At 40.2% G+C, this 21,021-nt stretch overlaps 1 protein-coding gene across 1 annotated transcript in view; it reads left to right on the top strand.

Moving 5' to 3' along the window:
• Positions 1-21,021, top strand: part of LOC140356026 (collagen alpha-1(XI) chain-like) — a 196,153-nt gene that overhangs the window by 10,281 nt on the left and 164,851 nt on the right. Inside the window, exons 2-4 of the mRNA XM_072440716.1 lie at positions 2,547-2,711; positions 7,958-8,171; positions 12,914-13,076. Of these exons, the coding sequence (XP_072296817.1) occupies positions 2,547-2,711; positions 7,958-8,171; positions 12,914-13,076 (542 nt within the window). The remainder of the gene's footprint in view (positions 1-2,546; positions 2,712-7,957; positions 8,172-12,913; positions 13,077-21,021) is intronic.

The following is a 21,021-nucleotide window of genomic DNA, read 5'->3' as shown; positions in this document are numbered from 1 at the left end:
ACATCAACAATAGGGGGACTCTGATAAGACCTTTTGGCGCAAGATTTCAGCTTTTTTCCAAAACACTCACTTGTGCGTGCTGGACTATTTCATACGCGATATAATTTAATCAATTTCGGAGACATGTCAACGGAAAGAAACAGTACAGACAGTTTAAAAAAAGCGCATACTGTTCCCTGACACAGAGGTATGGACGTGAAGAGAGAAAAATGCCATGCATGCAATGCATGGCATGCCATGCAATGCAATGCAACTGAACGATGAGTAGCAAGCAAATCAGGGCGTTTCATGTATACATTAATTTAGACTACACAAATGCACTAATTACTAATTGCTTATTAAAAAGGTTTCAGTTGCAGTGTGTATTTCAGTTGTACCATCGCTACGAGATTTCCTTGTTTGGTATTAGTATTCCGTGCCATCCAATTCACATTTGTCAAAGCAACGACAGACGACTGAGAAACACATTGAGTGAGTTTTCACGGTCTGCGAATAGTTCCTGTAATCCGAGGTAGAAGGAGTTAGATCTTTTGTCCTGAACGGTACAACATTCAAGAGGAGCTGTCGTCTGTATTCAAACGACACGTGCTACACATTAGCGGCCGTGATTGTGATTGGATCGTTTCAGAACTGGACGTTGCCTCCTGCATCAGAACAGACAGTAGGAGATGTACATCGTCGGCATCCGCTGTGTTGCTGTTTAACTCAATCCACGTCCCTTTTGTGGTACATCTTGTTCTGTCTGAACAAAAATGTTCCACGCTCAAGCACCGATCGCCCTTCACACTGCACTGTAATGACTCAATATTCATTTATATACAAGATTATACAAAGGAAACTGTTGTTGAAGCTACCATTAACCTTTACAATCTCCATCTGCATCTGAGAAATAATAGGTGGTGATATAAAACTTTATTTGTGACTAATAATGCACACAATTGTTGTAAACGTAGAGTGCTCTGGTCCTTCGAGACGAGCGTTATTGCTCTGGCAAGTCCGGTAATCAGCAGCCATGATCTATCCACCGTCCCGTAGCCCCTTGTTGGGAGAACCGGGACGTCGAGGAGCGATCGCGTCTCCCGAACGGCCTCTAGCGCTGCCAAAGTATCCCACAAACGGGCTGACAACGCTGGCTTCGGTCCGGGCGCTGTGTCCTGGGCGCAAAATGTTGACTTATCATCAAAATGCCACGCTCAATTAGCCCCGGTTGTTGACTGCTCGAACGCTCCTACAGAGAGCCGTAAAATTACTGCGTGTTTTTACAATACCGTCCAGATCATAAATACATTTCTCCCTCGGCGTTGCACAGATACGGCGCTGTGCTGGGCTCGGAATTACTCCGATTTACGAGCCCCGCGCACGGGCCAGAGAAATTGGGCTTTACGGCGACATTTACGAGACGGGTGTAAAATGGTATTGGTTTAGTGGGCGGCGCTGTAATCATGGGTAACGCCACGTCGAGGTCTACGGTCGTTAGTGCGGGATTGAAGGGAGATCGTGTGTCCAGCTTTAAGGGGTCGCACGGTGCAGTGGCTTTTGTCACGATAATCACGTCAAAAAGGCAACATATTTTACGTTTATGGCTGTCACGGTTAACGTCTTAACTCGTGAAATGGATCTGAAGAAATGAACCATGAATTAACACAAATTAATTTGTAAGCGAGCTCAGTTTTGACCAAATACGCGGTTAAATCCGTCAATTCTCACGTAGTCGAGCGCGGCGGATGTTTAGTCGATCTATGATTTATTTATGTATCTATTTTTACATATGTTTCAATTGAAGTAAAATCAGACTGTACAATGTTATGTTTTTTTTGCAATTGAAAGCACTTAAAATACCGTATTTTCTCGACTATAAGTCGCACTGGAGTATAAGTCGCACCAGCCAAAAAATGCATAATAGAGAAGAAAAAACATGTATAAGTTGCACTGGAGTATGAAATGCAGTTGCAAGGGTGAAAATAACAAATATTATCACATATAAGTCGTTCCGGAGTATAAGTATATAAGTATAAATATAAGTATAAGTCGCACCCCGGCCAAAACTATGAAAAAATGTGCGACTCATAGTCCGGAAAATACGGTATAGGCTCCACTACTGTATAGAAAAACTGCGTACATAAGGAATTTAGGGAGTTTGGGGAGTTACTTTGGAAGATAAAAGTCCCAACACGTAAAGTACGACTAGCATTGTAGACTGCTAATTTCATTAAAGACGTATATTCTTTGAAGTTATTTAATGTCAGTGAAGGACGACGTCGGGAAGGACATCTGTCTTAAAAAAGAAAACATATGTAAAAGGTCGCTGGGTTCACCGTTTTTGAGGTAATTGACTCAAGGCTGCAGCGCAACACAAATGGGAGTCATAAACCAGTGTCGTTACTACCAAAGTAGGGTATATAGGCTTAAAAGTACAGGAAATACATTTGGTTTATGACTGTATAGATGATTTAGCAGCTGGAAGATGAAGAATATGCAGATTTTGTTGACATTTTGACATCTCGACGTTTGACACTGACCCCGTTTGGTCTCGTTTGGTCCCACAGCTGAACCCGTGGACGTGCTGAAGGTGCTAGATTTCCAGAGCTCTCCGGACGGCGTGCAGAAGACACCAGGATTCTGCAGGATGAGGCGAGGGGCCAAACCGGACATCGCGTACAGAGTGGGCAAGCAGGCACAGATCAGCGCTCCCACCAGCCAACTCTTCCCAGGTAATGTACAAATACTTTTTTTAGGATTAGTGCTGCAACTAATGATTATTTTAGCAGTCAATTCATTTTTTGATTAGTTGTCTAGTCAAAACATTATTTATTTTGTACATTGAGACTATTAAAATACATTTTCAAGCAAATAAAAGGTTGCCTGAAGACTTCGAGATGGAGAATACTTTCATAAATGTTTATTATTCATGAAAATCTGAATTTTTTTATCAGTTTATGGCATTTTGCTTTAATAATTCCATTCTGTTTGTTATAAAAAGGTGTTCTCGCATGTGTTTTAGAGTCTGTGTAGTCCTGATGATGTTTACGATGAGCAAAATATGACAAAAATACAATTAGTATGATTATTATAGACATTAAGACAATTATAGGCAACATTCACCTTCTTCCACTACTACTACTACTACAATCACTAACTTACATCAAATACTAAAGTACTTCTATTGTTGTCAAACCAGTGCACTGTCAGTCAATTTGAAACTTTCAGTCACAGAATTAAGTATATTAAATCAAATTAATCACCTCAAGAATAAAATCTGCTAAAAGTCCAATTCAATCAATGCAAAAAAACTGTTTGAGTTGAAGAGATCGAGTTACTCTGCACAATTTGGGTAAAAATGTAATATTATTGCGATATTATTGCGATTGAATTTGCGATTTATGTTTCAATAATGGGATTCTGTTCAAAGTTCAGGAGAAAAGAAAGAAAGACAAATACAAACTAATAAAAGAATCCCGTTTGTGCAGATTTAAACTACAGGGTTATCAGTTACTTTTGCAGACGAGGACAAGATATATAGTTATTTGTGGAGGAAACGATCCCTGCGATTATGTAACACATCTGCTTATCACATTGTGGCAGAAAACCGTATTTTACAGCATCAAATTCCTCCTCAGAATGTTCTTTTTTTTCAAACCCACTATGTCTAGGATCCAGTGACAGTTTGAAGAGCTGCCTTCGAGTATCTCTGGTCTGCTCTTAAAGTCTTACCTGGCACAACTTACGAGCTTTCTAATAAACTGCCTCCTTTGCAGCCTGTAAACACACTAAAGGGACCACTCTGCATGGCATTTGTAAAGGCCAGTGTCCTTGCCAACACATGCTGCATCCTTAGAAACACAAAAAGAAGACACAAACGTAAATGAGAACACATTTAGATTCTATTGGAATTGATGTTGTTGTGTCTATTGGCAAGTCACAGCAGGTAAACATCGAATAAATCGCTATATAAACCTCTAATAAACAAATAAATCAAATGAGAAATACAAAATGACCCATTACATTACATTATATCACTAATAAGGAGTTGGTAATATTGACAAAATTCAATATGTCGATATGTTTGGGGGAATATTTCGATATCATTCAGTAATTGTCTTTTTTGACAACTTAAAACTATCCCCTTGTACCCTTTTCTTAATCTATTTTATATAACTTTTGATGTATCTACCATATTTTCCGGACTATAAGTCGCACTGGAGTATAAGTCTCACCGGCCAAAAAATGCATAATAGAGAAAAAAAACATATATAAGTTGCACTGGAGTATGAAATGTGGTGAAAATAACAAATAATATCACATATTATTTGTATATCACATACTTACTTATACCGGAGTATAAGTATATAAGTATAGATATAAGTATAAGTCACACCCCGGCCAAAACTATGAAAAAAGGTGCGATTTAAAGTCCGGAAAACGTTATTAAAATACATTGGATAAACACAATATTCAATTTGTTGAGCTGCAAACATATATCTGAATAATTATTTGATCATTGTAATAGTTGCCTAGACAATACAGACCATAAATCTCATGCCGAAAGATAATTTATCACAAAAACAATGACATAAAAAAACAAAATTTCCAAAAAGTTTTAAAATGTCATCAATAACACACTTTATTAGTACATTTTCTCTATCTAGAATCTTCAGTCAGCACATTTCAACCTTTATTTTGGTTAAAGTCGACATCTTAAAACAATCGTTAGTTTATTTTTGCATTATGTTCATAGCAGTAGACAATATATATCGCTCATCTCCGCTCACAATAATTCATCTTCATCATTCAACAGCCATATGTGCCTTTGATTCAGCGGATGTCATTGTCATCCGCCGCGCCGCACAATTCGGGAACACGTGTTACGTTATTCCCCTTGTTACACATCTTCAACGCATTATCACATGACATTTTTGGAAAGGCCACCCAAGTCAGCTCGCTCAAAGAAACAAATAAAAAACAAACCCAATCAAGCCAGAAAAGAGGGCGAATGTCTTTGTCTGGCCGAACAAAGACGTCTTTCTGAGAAGCGTGTCTCGTGTCTTTGAGATGATGGTGAATTGTTAATTAAAAGGCGCTTCAGAGGGTTAGATTCACTCCACACATGTTTTTTAGATGGAGTTATAAGTGTATATTCTTTGATACGTTGGAGCTCTTGATTGAAAGAGTCAATGTAATCACTGTGGGTTTAACTCATTGCTGACAGATGACACAACTTCTTGGCATCTTGTCTTGCATACTTACAAAAAAAGAGAATTATTTATCATTTAAATCAACAAAACCTTGCCATATCACAAAAATAATTATCAAATCTATGATAACAAATGCTAGATACATAGAAAATGCTGTATCGATGCTGTAATGGGCCGCTTTGATTATAATCTGATCAAATGTTTCAAATGTTGGACTTTTCACCTCGCGCTAGGTCTGCGTTTGGTTTGGTTTTATACAGTCAATATGTCATTGCCCTCAAATAAGACAAGCTTCTAATCAGAGGCCCAGTTATTAGTTATTATAGCTGTGGAAAAACCAAAGCTTAACGTTGAGTGATGAGCCACTTTAGCTCATATTTTCCAGACAATTAAGACATGAAATGCTTCTTATTGTAGTAAACTATACCAATACTATGATTTAATTACAGAATTTGTCCAAGAAGCCTATAGTTAGTAAATGTGAAAAAAACACAAGAAACAGGGAGCTCTTGTTTTATTTGATAGGCTTTAGTAATTTCACAGTGACCTCAAATTCTGTGGTTTGGTTAAAGTTGTTATATTTACAGCTCTTGTAAAATAAACGTGCTACATCACAGTAATTCAAGCACTTTTAGGAAAGTCCAAAAACACCTTCGGTTTCCGCCATAAACACAGTTCCAGTTGTCTAGACTCACGGGTTTAATGCTAGAGAGGCACAAACAGTCGTGCCAGCGCCGCTATGCTCATAATGGCCTCTGTAAACGCTTTCATTACGAAGTAGAGTGAAAAGTGAGCGCTTTTTAAAACTTACTTACTTCCCTGGATCAAGGCGGGTGTGTTTAGTTCAGTATTTTGAGGTAAGATGCTAGTGCTAATGCTATGGAGGCTTAGCTCATCGGTTTGGCTGAGGTAAGACGCTAGTGCTAATGCTATCGCTGCGTAGCTCATCAGTTTGGCTGAGGTAAGACGCTAGTGCTAATGCTATCGCTGTGTAGCTCATCAGTTTGGCTGAGGTAAGACGCTAGTGCTAATGCTATCGCTGCGTAGCTCATCGGTTTGGCTGAGGTAAGACGCTAGTGCTAATGCTATCACGGCTTAGCTCATCGGTTTGGCTGAGGTAAGACACTAGTGCTAATGCTATCGCGGCTTAATTCATCGCTTTGGCTGGGGTAAGACGCTAGTGCTAATGCTATTGCTGCGTAGCTTATCGGTTTGGCTGAGGTAAGACGCTAGTGCTAATGCTATCACGGTTTGGCTGAGGTAAGACGCTAGTGCTAATGCTATCGCGGCTTAATTCATCGCTTTGGCTGAGGTAAGACGCTAGTGTTAATGCTATTGTGGCTTAGCACATCGGTTTGGCTGAGGCAGTGTGTTTTGGATTTCCCCACTGTTGTCCGTTTGCTTTTCAATGTTGTATGCCAATCGGTAAACATGCTAATGCTACCATGTTAGCTTGCTGTTCGGTTAACGCCACCCGCAGCCATCTTGAGCGGCTGTTCCATTTGTCCTCAAAGGTCGGAACTCGGAGACCTTAGAGAAACGTTTTGTCCGAGTTTCTTTGTTCCACTTGTGAAATTGGAAAAACAGTGTGCAGTGGATTACAGTTTATGAACATTAACGACTCAAAACAACACAAACGAGGAAAGTGCTAAAAATGCGGATTAAATTTAGTTAATTTATAAACCCGGACAGCGTTATTACATTTACAGTTTATAAAGCATTGTCTGAGCGTGAATTTTTTCCTTTTGTTGAGGTTCACTCCGTGTTGACGTTAGCAACATTAGCATCACAGAGCATTTAAAACTACAGAGGCTCAACGGCAGCGCAGGAGCAGATTCACAGACAGCGGAGAGACAGTAGGAAGAAACTAAAGCTAAAATAGTACAAGAATGATCTATATTTTTTACGTGTCGGATGGTAAACTTTATTCAAACGTGGGGCGGTGCCATGTTGGATTGTCTTGTGTTCCAGTAAATCACTTCCCAGGACAAATGGAACACGGCATTGGCTCTGGTCCTACTGTAAACAGATGTAAACGCAAAAGAAACTCTGTATAAAACTGCTCAAATATCAGAACAGTCCAAATATTTACTGTCAGCTGATGTTCTGACATTTGTACAACAACAAAGGACATAGTATAAAAGTAAAGCTGGTGTAAAATGCTATGTTCGATGCATTATTGTTGCTGTCACACAGACCTATATTTAAAAACTAATAGTTGTGGATTATAATCCGTAATAACAAAGCTCCTCCCGGTAGGTTATTAGCTAGCTCAGGGGTGGGCAATTATTTTCCTCCGAGGGCCATATTCGCCATATCCAGGCAAGTAGTGGAGGGCCGGCCCAAAAATCAAATCAATATATATATAAAATATCACTTTTCTGTCAAATATAGGCTATTGAAGCTATTATTTAATTCATTGTCATCTTTATTACGGACACAAGTGCAGACAGATGTTACAGACAGTTAAAAAATAGAAACTAAAATCTTTCTAGGGGCCAGATCAAAACATTCCGAGGGCCACATCTTGCCCCGGGGGCCACAAATGCCCAGGTCTGAGCTAGCTAAATAGCCTATAGCTAAATAATGTTACGGACAATGTGACGGAAGTTAGCAGTATAATTCAGCATTACTTTAGCTAGCATAACTTTGAATGTTATGCTAAGACAATGCTATGCTAATAAATCTGGTTTAAGCAGGCATTCATCAATCAGTGAGCGGCAACAAAAATAACTTTACATCGACTTACATTATTTGTCTTCCAGGCGGAGTTTTCCCAGAGGACTTTTCCATCATGTTCACCATAAAGCCCAAAGCGGGTCTCCAGTCCTTCCTCCTGTCCGTGTACAACCAGCAGGGCCTCCAGCAGCTGGGCGTGGAGGTGGGCCGGGCCCCTGTGTTCCTGTACGAGGACCAGCACGGAAAACCTGCCCCCGAGGAGTACCCGCTGTTCCGCTCCATCAATCTGGCCGACGGCAAGTGAGTGACGCAGTTCAGCCACGCGACAATGTAGGGTTTGTTTTCATCCCGCCGCGACGCTTTTAGTCCGTGGGATGATTAATTATGTCATCGCATGAGTAATATTATGTTTGTAGTAACAGTATTGTGTTTAAAATAAGCGTAAACCTAGTGGCATCTCTAAAGTACATGAATTTGCCTCTTTAATCCAATGCAAATGTGACCAAACGGTTCAGCCAACATGTTGAGTATTAGACTATAAATCGCACCTTTTTTCATAGTTTTGGCCGTGGTGCAACTTATACTTATATTTATACTTATTAACTTACTCTGGATACTCCGGAGCGACTTATATGTGAAATTATTTGTTATTTTCACACTTGCATCTGCATTTCATACTCCAGTGCGACTTATATATGTTTTTTTCCTTCTCTATTATGCACTTTTTGGCTGGTGCGACTTATACTCCAGTGCGACTTATATATGTTTTTTTCTTCTCTATTATGCATTTTTTGGCTGGTGCGACTTATACTCCAGTGCGACTTATATATGTTTTTTTTCTTCTCTTTCATGCATTTTTTGGCTGGTGCGACTTATACTCCAGTGCGACTTATATATGTTTTTTTCTTCTCTATTATGCATTTTTTGGCTGGTGCGACTTATACTCCAGAAAACACAGTATTATTAAAACGGGAAAAATACGGTATTATTAAAACTATCCCAGTGCCACCGACATCTGTTTGCATTATATATTTGACATTACAATATTTTGCAAGTTATTTTTATTCCCACTGCCTCAAGTTTCAGTTTAAAGCTCCAGTTCTACCACTGCTACTTTCCCCAAATTTCTCATCGCTGTCAGTTTGAGTTTAGCCTCCGCTCTGAAGATTAATGAGGGTAAATGGCTTGACTGTTGAGGACCATATGGAGCCGTTCAGACTGAAATGATACATTAAGAGAGCAAACACATGACAGTCCATTGTTGCACCAAGTATTAATGGCTGTAGCAGATCAGGGCCTGGTCGTGATCAATCACAGCTGTGAACGATGCAGTGACAAACGGAGTCGACATAAACACTAAGTACCAAGTGAAAACAGCCAACGATGTGATTCCACCATGTTCTCACAATAATGTCCACTTGGCATTCTCTAGTTTAGACACGGAGACATGAGGTACATCTGATATTCACACTGGGGATGGAGGACGGAGGTGAACCCTGTGGCACGAGCACACTTCATGGGAGAGTCAATCTGATTACAGCTCTTACTTCGGGGTTTCAGCTCTTACTTCGGCTTTCAGCTCTTACTTCGGCTTACAGCTCTTACTTCGGGGTTTCAGCTCTTACTTCGGGGTTTCAGCTCTTACTTCGGCTTTCAGCTCTTACTTCGGCTTACAGCTCTTACTTCGGCTTTCAGCTCTTACTTCGGGGTTTCAGCTCTTACTTCGGCTTTCAGCTCTTACTTCGGCTTACAGCTCTTACTTCGGGGTTTCAGCTCTTACTTCGGCTTTCAGCTCTTACTTCGGGGTTTAAGCTCTTACTTCGGGGTTTCAGCTCTTACTTCGGGGTTTCAGCTCTTACTTCGGGGTTTCAGCTCTTACTTCGGCTTTCAGCTCTTACTTCGGCTTACAGCTCTTACTTCGGGGTTTCAGCTCTTACTTCGGCTTTCAGCTCTTACTTCGGCTTTCAGCTCTTACTTCGGCTTTCAGCTCTTACTTCGGGGTTTCAGCTCTTACTTCGGCTTACAGCTCTTACTTCGGGGTTTCAGCTCTTACTTCGGCTTTCAGCTCTTACTTCGGCTTACAGCTCTTACTTCGGCTTTCAGCTCTTACTTCGGCTTACAGCTCTTACTTCGGGGTTTCAGCTCTTACTTCGGCTTTCAGCTCTTACTTCGGCTTACAGCTCTTACTTCGGCTTTCAGCTCTTACTTCGGCTTACAGCTCTTACTTCGGCTTTCAGCTCTTACTTCGGGGTTTCAGCTCTTACTTCGGGGTTTCAGCTCTTACTTCGGGGTTTCAGCTCTTACTTCGGCTTTCAGCTCTTACTTCGGCTTACAGCTCTTACTTCGGGGTTTCAGCTCTTACTTCGGCTTTCAGCTCTTACTTCGGCTTTCAGCTCTTACTTCAGGGTTTCAGCTCTTACTTCGGCTTTCAGCTCTTACTTCGGCTTACAGCTCTTACTTCGGCTTTCAGCTCTTACTTCGGCTTACAGCTCTTACTTCGGGGTTTCAGCTCTTACTTCGGCTTACAGCTCTTACTTCGGGGTTTCAGCTCTTACTTCGGCTTTCAGCTCTTACTTCGGCTTACAGCTCTTACTTCGGCTTTCAGCTCTTACTTCGGCTTACAGCTCTTACTTCGGCTTTCAGCTCTTACTTCGGGGTTTCAGCTCTTACTTCGGCTTACAGCTCTTACTTCGGGGTTTCAGCTCTTACTTCGGCTTTCAGCTCTTACTTCGGCTTACAGCTCTTACTTCGGGGTTTCAGCTCTTACTTCGGCTTTCAGCTCTTACTTCGGCTTACAGCTCTTACTTCGGCTTACAGCTCTTACTTCGGCTTTCAGCTCTTACTTCGGGGTTTCAGCTCTTACTTCGGGGTTTCAGCTCTTACTTCGGGGTTTCAGCTCTTACTTCGGGGTTTCAGCTCTTACTTCGGGGTTTCAGCTCTTACTTCGGCTTTCAGCTCTTACTTCGGCTTACAGTTCTTACTTCGGGGTTTCAGCTCTTACTTCGGCTTTCAGCTCTTACTTCGGCTTTCAGCTCTTACTTCGGGGTTTCAGCTCTTACTTCGGCTTACAGCTCTTACTTCGGGGTTTCAGCTCTTACTTCGGCTTTCAGCTCTTACTTCGGCTTACAGCTCTTACTTCGGCTTTCAGCTCTTACTTCGGCTTACAGCTCTTACTTCGGGGTTTCAGCTCTTACTTCGGCTTACAGCTCTTACTTCGGGGTTTCAGCTCTTACTTCGGCTTTCAGCTCTTACTTCGGCTTACAGCTCTTACTTCGGGGTTTCAGCTCTTACTTCGGCTTTCAGCTCTTACTTCGGCTTACAGCTCTTACTTCCTGGTTTCAGCTCTTACTTCGGAGTTTCAGCTCTTACTTCGGCTTTCAGCTCTTACTTTGGCTTTCAGCTCTTACTTCGGCTTACAGCTCTTACTTCGGGGTTTCAGCTCTTACTTCGGCTTTCAGCTCTTACTTCGGCTTACAGCTCTTACTTCCTGGTTTCAGCTCTTACTTCGGAGTTTCAGCTCTTACTTCGGCTTTCAGCTCTTACTTTGGCTTTCAGCTCTTACTTCGGCTTACAGCTCTTACTTCGGCTTACAGCTCTTACTTCGGCTTTCAGCTCTTACTTCGGGGTTTCAGCTCTTACTTCGGGGTTTCAGCTCTTACTTCGGGGTTTCAGCTCTTACTTCGGGGTTTCAGCTCTTACTTCGGGGTTTCAGCTCTTACTTCGGCTTTCAGCTCTTACTTCGGCTTACAGTTCTTACTTCGGGGTTTCAGCTCTTACTTCGGCTTTCAGCTCTTACTTCGGCTTTCAGCTCTTACTTCGGGGTTTCAGCTCTTACTTCGGCTTACAGCTCTTACTTCGGGGTTTCAGCTCTTACTTCGGCTTTCAGCTCTTACTTCGGCTTACAGCTCTTACTTCGGCTTTCAGCTCTTACTTCGGCTTACAGCTCTTACTTCGGGGTTTCAGCTCTTACTTCGGCTTACAGCTCTTACTTCGGGGTTTCAGCTCTTACTTCGGCTTTCAGCTCTTACTTCGGCTTACAGCTCTTACTTCGGGGTTTCAGCTCTTACTTCGGCTTTCAGCTCTTACTTCGGCTTACAGCTCTTACTTCCTGGTTTCAGCTCTTACTTCGGAGTTTCAGCTCTTACTTCGGCTTTCAGCTCTTACTTTGGCTTTCAGCTCTTACTTCGACTTACAGCTCTTACTTCGGGGTTTCAGCTCTTACTTCGGCTTTCAGCTCTTACTTCGGCTTACAGCTCTTACTTCCTGGTTTCAGCTCTTACTTCGGAGTTTCAGCTCTTACTTCGGCTTTCAGCTCTTACTTTGGCTTTCAGCTCTTACTTCGGCTTACGGCTCTTACTTCGGCTTACGGCTCTTACTGATTTTCCAAATTTTACAATACTATGGTTTATTGCACATTGGTTTGTGTTTAGCAAACCAGTGCTTCTCAAACTGCATGTGGCAAAGGCGGTTAGCGCTCTTGCCTCCCAAGAAGGAGATCATGATTTTGATTCGTGGACCAGACCGACATCACATCTCTGGGTGGAGTCTGCATGTTCTCCCCGTGTTACCATGGGTTCTCCGGCTCCTCCCACCGTCCAAAGACATGACGTGTTAGGCAAAATTGGCAACTCTAAATTGGCCCAATGTGTTGAAAATTTGCATGTTCTGCTATAACACTTAAAACATTGCATCTGGTTCGTCCAAAGTAAATGCTATGTCCTTTTTTTTTTGCATTTCGTACTCGTAGAAAACCATTTCCCCCTTTTTTAGACATGGGAAGGACCTAATTTAATTCTACTGTTTTTTTAGTAGGTTATGTAATGTGAAGTATTATGAAAAGTACTGTATAAATAAAACACATGGGAAAGATAAAGAGCACTGAGAAAGTCACGCCATCCCAACGTGATCAATCTTGCCAACTTGATGACTCTTGTTCTCAATAAGCTTCCAACACCCACTGTATGTGTAAAAGTTAAGACAAACGACCTTCTATACATTAGTCCAGTCTTTGCATTCAAACGGCACTGCTTCGTCCCTTACAGATGGCATCGCGTGGCTATCAGCGTGGAGAAGAAGACCGTCACCATGATCGTGGACTGCAAGAAGAAAGTGAACCGACCCCTGAGCAGAGGCGACCAGGCCGTGATCAACACCGAGGGCATCACCGTATTTGGAACCCGGATCCTGGACGAGGAGGTCTTTGAGGTAAGGGTGGCGTCCAGTGCCCGTCCGGTGCCCGTCCAGTGCCATTCGGCTCCGTTCTCAGTCTTTCGAAAAGGCAAACAGAACACAGAACGTTCAATAAGAATCTCTAATAGATCCTGTATGTGTGATGATGATATCCTGAGGTCCCATCTGATGATATTCTAGACAATATTGCAGTTGAATTTGTTGTTTGACTGTGGACTTTGGCGTCTTTCCATATTTATACAACATTTGTATTGCTCACTGTTAACTCGAGACTCATGTACCAACGGCAGGAATGCTTTAAACTGGTTGGGAAGTGATTACGTTTGTTTAATCGTGTTGCACTTTGCTGATAATGGATTCTAAAATGCACAGGGAGCCGGCGCTGGGGTTTAAGAACAGGAGTGATGAGCCAGTTTCGGCAGGCTTCTGGGTTCTGTACTCCCCGTAGACGTATGAGCGGGGCCCGGTCGATGCCAACATAGCAGTAATCGAGCAGTAAACAAGGGCGCGGAACGTTCTCAGCAAAGTTGTGACTTTACTGAGAACGTTTAAATGAACGTTTGATTCGAGGACCACATTAATCTGTTTATCAACTTTAAAATTGCTGTCAACAACAACACCACCAACAAAGTGTTAGAGAAGGTTTTTTATTTTTTTTTATGAACTAAGAGGACCTACTACACTATCATTTTAATTTCAAGAAGCACATTTGGAAAATTGATTTAATTGCCATTTAATTACATGTTACTTGATGTGTCTGTCTCATAATGGGGTCCTGGTTAAGTTGTTGACATGCAAATTGAGGGAAATTACCCCAAGATGCCACCAACTGTGATTTTACTCTTGCTAGCTCACAATTTAAATAATATGTACCTTTGTTTTATTGTGCAATGCAGCCATGTACAACGTTGATTAATGTACACTTTATCTGTAAATGCTACAACTGCGACTATTGTCCAAGAAACACTGGGGAACAAGGCTTCTTATCATGCAAATTTCATTTGGAAAACCCATGTAATTGCCATTGTCTGTGTTTTTTTGTAATTCAACGCGACTAAAGTATGAATTTTCCTTTGTTTCCTCCCAAATCTTTGCTTTTTAAATCTACGTAATGCATTTGACTTACTAGGACAAACACTATTATTCTGCCATTGACTCGTTTAAACTGTAAATAGTGGACTTTTATTGGCAGTAACAATATTTAGTTTGTGGAAAAAGCCATAGGCAGTGTATGTGAAGAATGCATGTATTTGTTTAGCTTTGTGTATCGACAGATTTAGTGGGATTTGATTGCTTATGTTGTATCGAAGTACATTTTCCTTTGGGATTATTTGTGATTACAGAATAGCAATTGGGAGATCGGGGCAAGGAAACTCCACTTCCATGGCACGGGACAGACTGTGCAACATTATGTAACGTTCAAGAGCCTGGTTTCCATTTGCAGATGGAACAAATGGCACAAGAACGAGCAGATCCACTCCATAGAGTCCAATCTAAAAGTCTGAAAATGTCTTTGTGGTTGGGACTTGTTACTGTTTGTGTTACGCTTTAATGAGCAGTATGTTGGAATGTTTTAGTTTTGTTTTATTTGCAATTAAACTGTGCAAAAAGTAGAGAAATTAGAGAACATATGAGTTTTTAGACACATCAAAATAATGCATTGCATAAAATATTGCAATTTATTTTATTTTATCGGGGAAATATGTCCATTTTTATTAATTTTGAGCGTATAATCTATAGTTAAAAAGTGCTAAATGTGACTTAAAAAAGAGACAAAAAGCATTAGACCTGACACCTCTGCACTTCTGTGGTTAATTGTATCATCCGTCCATGTTTTGTCCAATTTTTCAACCTCAACCGAGATTTTTACAGCCACATCTAAGCACATTGATCAAATATTGTCTCACTATCGTTAAAAAGAAAGAGATATTAATTAATATACAACTAATATACAGTCCCAATCTTGTGAAAGTGTGTGTTTGACTTTTCCTTGCAAACTAACTTTCCCTAATTTGACTCAATCATATTAGTAAAAGTGCTCAATGCAATGCTCAAATAATAGTATAATAATAATAATGTTTATATATGTGCTATTACAAGTGAGACGACGCTCCACTTTTGATAAGACGGCTCAAAGTTGAGTTATTTTACTTTAAATGCTTTGCTTAACGCATTCAAAAGGATCGCGCTCGGAGGACATGTGTCTCTGCACGTCGGTGGAAGATTTATCCCCAGACGTGGTTGTGATTTGTTTGAAGGTTAGCGCAGACTCCGGGCGCGTTGGGGCAGGCCACGATTCATCTTTAAAAAAAAGAAAAGAAAAGGCTAACAGTGAATTACGTCGGTTGTTCATTCGACAATCTCCAGCTGTGCCCAAAGATAGTATTTAAAGGAATTACGCTTAAGCCCCCGACGACTTCGCTATCAGGATCAAACGATTAGGCTGATTTACATTTAGTGCAGAAACAGACACAGAGAAGCAGGTTTATAACAGATGGAGGAGAGAAAGCCTCAGTCGTTACAGGCACAATTAAGAACATTAAAGGGCAAAGTGGGGGGCATTAAGTGGCACGGAGCTCAACAAAGTCTGCTGTTTTTAGAGCAGTTTGAGGCTTTTGTCGAGAAGCTTTACGCAACGTTTTAATCTAGAGCGTCTGTAATTACAATAAATTATGCTTTGTTCGCTTTGTTCTTGTTCTGACACTGAGGTATTCTGCAACTGCTGGGATCTTGTTCCTTCACTTTGTTTCACATTGAGGCATGAAACATTTCAGTCGTGCATTAATTCAATTCAAGGCGAGTTTAATTGTAGAGCACAATTTGTAAAATCAAAACAGGAAACAATTGCATTAAAATCACAAAGACATGACAGCAATCACACAAAAAACAAACTCTAAATGTTGTTATATCTATCAAATGATCATTGTAACTTAATAGTTGCAAAAAAAACATTACAAACGATGAAGAAAATAGAGAAATCTGAAGCAGGTCTATCTATCATTTTAAAACGTGGTCAGTGCTAAAAGAACATTAGTGCATTGATTTACACTTGTATATATTATTTCTCATCTAACATTAATGTACGAATGAATGGGTAAAGATTTGACATTTTATTTATTTATTTATTTTTCTCATATTTTTGCTTTTTAGTGAGACAAACAAACGGTGGCAATAACAACATAAAAATGATACTGGAACAAAAATAACAATAATAATACTGAGACTCGATATAATTGATTTTAAATAATAATAATAGTTCAAATAAAAAAGGGGGCAGGGGTAAAACTAGTGGGTAAGGATCGGGGGACAGTTCTGAGTTCCTGGATATTAACATACATTTGCACATATATATACCCACATATATACACATGTACACTTAGACCCACATATATACACATGTACACATATACCCACATATATACACATGTACACTTAGACCCACATATATACACATGTACACTTAGACCCACATATATACACATGTACACATATACCCACATATATACACATGTACACTTAGACCCACATATATACACATGTACACTTAGACCCACATATATACACATGTACACATATACCCACATATATACACATGTACACATATACCCACATATATACACATGTACACTTAGACCCACATATATACACATGTACACTTAGACCCACATATATACACATGTACACTTAGACCCACATATATACACATGTACACTTAGACCCACATATATACACATGTACACTTAGACCCACATATATACACATGTACACTTAGACCCACATATATACACATGTACACTTAGACCCACATATATACACATGTACACTTAGACCCACATATATACATATGTACACTTAGACCCACATATATACACATGTACACTTAGACCCACATATATACACATGTACACTGTATATATGATGTATTATATATGTAAACTATGAACTTGAACAATCAACGTTTCAGTGTTTTTGTCATCTTTGTGAAAATGAAGCTTAGTATGTATTTATTCATTGCCTTTTGCGTCGCCTCATAGTCACTCCTCCTTTTCCAGCGCTGGATTCAATGCCACTTAGATATTTTGATACTTTAACTTGACTAAAACCTCTAAAACCACACAAACAAATGAAGCAGAATAATGAAAAGCTTCACAGAAGATGTATTTCCCTCTCTTGGTTTGGAGCTGCGGGTTCAGCGGGAGCGCTCGACACGACCTTCTCTCTTGGATTGCACAGCTTGTTGCCACATGGACGCCGCGACGCCGCAGATCGCAGAAGCAGGTGTCCACGTCCAGGCCGCTCTGAAGTCTGAGGAAAATATGAGCAGCGTTCGCTCAGGACGGACTCACATTTCACAGCTGTTTTAGAGATATGCCAGGACGATATCGCACAAACTCAAGCCTTTTCTCCTCTCCGTGTTCACTTTTAGGTATGAAGGACAGATTGTTGACGCTATATCTGGTTGATTCAGCCCAAACAACAGAAAATAACTTGGAATCCCAGCGCTAATAGTTGGCAAAAGTAGGTTAATCAAATTTCAATCCAGATGGAGATTCTGTTATTTATGGTCAATGGTCAGCAATAATAATGTTTATGCTCAGGAAATAAATACTGAAATCAATTTGAGGAGTGCATTTGCAAACATGGATACCTCAGGTTTATTTTTGATTCCATCTTCTACAAATATTTTTAATAGAAGTATTCTTGAGGGTATTTGCTTGAGAAGGGATGTAGTCATATTTTAAAGCCAAATAAAAAAAAGTTATTTATACTTGTTTTTAGTAAGACAAAACACAATTTATTCTAAAATCGTGATTCATCGATAAGACAGGAAATACAAAATATCAATATTTTTGTCATTTTGCTTAGAATTTTGCTCAAAGAATCATATTTTAAGTGCAATTTTTAAGCACTAGCGGAACCCCACGGCTAACAATCGATAGCATCCGTGACTCCCCAAAAAAACTGAAGGTTAAAACTGCGAAATAATAAATTATCTTATGTCTAGTGTTTGATTTTATATTCTGGACATAGGCATTAACTTGGTCGGCCAACAAATAGATTTACATTTACCGCATTTGAAGCCTTGTTTAAGACGTTTGCTTAACTTTTCAAACATATTAGTATCATCTAGGGTTGTTGAGTGGCCCTCTGCTCCGTATAAGTTTCAAAATGGTTTGGACACCCCTGATCTAAGCTGAACAATACCTCGCCCGAGTCTGGAAACCCAGGGTGAATCTTTGGCAAATTTGTCAAACTCGTCTTCAGATGGACTAATATTTCACATCTGTTTAAGAGATACAGACGCTAACTTCATATTTGAGACGTTCACAACCGTTTGTTGTGTCTAAGTATGGATGAATGTGCACGGTCGATGGAGACGGAGAGAAAAGGATGAACTGTTTACGCGCGTGTCAAACTCGATCTAACATCGCTCAAGTCGTCGTCCCCGAGCACGACAGTCTTGGCTTGAAATCTGAGCGAGCATTTGATGAATCCTTACAGTGAATCATTGTTTATGGGCGGATTGGCAGCGAGACACTTCACGGGGCTGTTTCTCATCTGTGTCGGACGGACCGTGGCCCGCGGCGCTTGTCACTAAACGTTTTCTTTCGCCGAACCAGGAGGAATACGATAATGATTGTGAGATTGGCAGGAAAGACTTTGCCGGGGCAGGTTTAGTTCCTCTCGCCAGCAGCTGCCACATCGTGTCATCAGCCTCGCGGTCGCGTCAAACTTTGAGCCACTTTATATGGAGTGAAATTTGGAAATACACTGGTGATAATGGCACATGACGTTTGAAAAGAGAAAAGAAACGAAAAAACGCTTGAATTGTCCCATGTTTAAATTGAGTCCGAATGTCTTTTTCTCAGTTATAATTTCAATCCATTCCTTTATTGTTGGTTCAGTTTGTGTCATCTTTTCTTTGTGATGGCCTTATTCTCCACTGCCAAAAGTATGCTCCAAAGGTATCCATTCATCGTGTCCACGGCAGGAGTTTGGAGGTTCAAATACATCGTTCTGAAATACAGTGGGGTGTCAAAAACAGACTGCAGTGCTTGGATGTCAAGGTTATTCGGTTAATCGATAGTCGTGATTATTCAGGTCACATACAATCAGAAGAACTCAAAAATAATAATCGTGACAATTTTGGAAGCAAAATTAAGTGGTTTTGATTCAAACTATTGTTGATATAAATGCATCTAAACAAAGTACTTTTTTATCTGGCTGTTTCTGTCACATTTACAGTTGTTTCATAAAGCTGATCACAAACTTGAGAGATATTAACGTGTTAGATAGATCTCTAGTATTTTGTTCTCAGTCCAATATTTAAGAATAATTGAACAGTCCCAAAAACAACGCCAAACATGCTCAATAGGTCAAATCATCCAGCAAAGCCATGGGTCAAATGCAGAGGACAAATTTCCCTTGGGGGACCATAAAGACTAATCTAATCCAAACATGATAAAATGGCCCTGGCAACCACAATTTCTCCTGCAACTAGTGTTTTCCTGTGAATAGGGAGCACTTTAACATGGCGTTATAAAATACTGTAATATATTTTTCCAAACATGTGATTTTGTGGTTCTCCATTGAGAAATACAAGGTTAAGACAAGGTAAACCCAAACCTCATTTTTCCTTTGATAGTTGTAGAGTTTTGAATCGGATACAAGGTGTTTTGCATTACAATACAAACCTTGAAATTGGTTCATTCCACTCATCAAATAACCGGTTTGGGATGGAAATTGGAAGAGTCTGGAATAAAGAAATATGGGGAAAGCATACATTTTAATACTCCCTGTGTGAATGTCTAAAAATCACTGCCATGTTTCCGTACTATACTGCACAGAGTAGTACAATGCATAAACAGTGACTGAGTTAGTTCAAACTTTAAATCATTTACTTTTTGGTTCAGTATTTGCCCAAAAATATCAGCAGATCTTATCGGCTCTCTGCAGCTCTGGATGCTGAAAAATCAGCCATAAAAAAAAAAATCATGTTGGTCGCTCTCTAGCAGGACAAACACAGAATTCTGTAAAACAGGGGTCACTAATGAACTTTCGTCCAGTTTGAGAACGTTTCCACAAGCCAGTCTAAATGACCCCGAGTGAATGAACGTGAGAGTGAATGGTCTTTACCTTCAGAAAATGTGCATATTATCTAAATTCACATAAGTAAAGTGAATAAAAAATGCGACTTTGGTTCCGTTTCCATCCAAGTGTTCGAGCGTGATATATGGGTGTTGGTTGCCCTAGTTACAGGAGCGGCCTGTCTGTTCTGTGTCATGACACCACTAATCCCGCAGAGGGACGCTCTTTGTTATTTAGCTGTCAGCTGCGTACTTTTGTGTCATGTCCAAAAGGTTGTTAACACTTTAATGATGCTATAGATATATTTTTTCCACCAAACAAAAGCTGCTGCCTCTATCTGTTATGCTTATTAATGTTACGCTGAAGTTGAAAAGAAGGAATGTTACACTTTTATTGTTGGACAAACAAACTCTCCCTAAGTTTCTCCTCTGATGAAGATTAGACAGTGCGTGTGTGTTTCTGGGCAAGATATAGTTGGCCCATATGTTTTGTTTTTAGCCTGAGCTTCAAGCCTTGTGCAGTGCAACAACGTTTGTTTTAGCTCTGCTTTTCTGATGATGATGATGATGATGAGATCATGTGGATTATTTTGGGTTTGTACATCACCTGTGTCTGCTCCGGTCCCGCCTGGTGCAGGTCTGTAGTCCAAGGTCACGTGAATTTTAATATTTGCTTCATAAGTTTATGCGACTAAAAGTGTTTCCATCTTTCAGAAGTCGTTTTAAAGGTCATGCATCTAGGCCTACATCCTGAAAATAAAATCAAACATTAGACATAAGTCAGAGTTATTCTGATATTAAATTACCGTAGGAATCTTTATTGAATGGGTTAGAGTTCTAGGGTTGGACTATCTTATAGGCTTACACTCCTG

This window comes from Eucyclogobius newberryi, unplaced genomic scaffold (genome assembly GCF_026437365.1).
Source record: "Eucyclogobius newberryi isolate DKJ021-1_F unplaced genomic scaffold, fEucNew1.0.hap1 SCAF_12, whole genome shotgun sequence".
Classification (NCBI taxonomy): domain Eukaryota; kingdom Metazoa; phylum Chordata; class Actinopteri; order Gobiiformes; family Gobiidae; genus Eucyclogobius; species Eucyclogobius newberryi.
The sequence above is the reverse complement of the archived record's forward strand: the minus strand, read 5'-3'. Positions and strand labels throughout refer to the sequence as shown.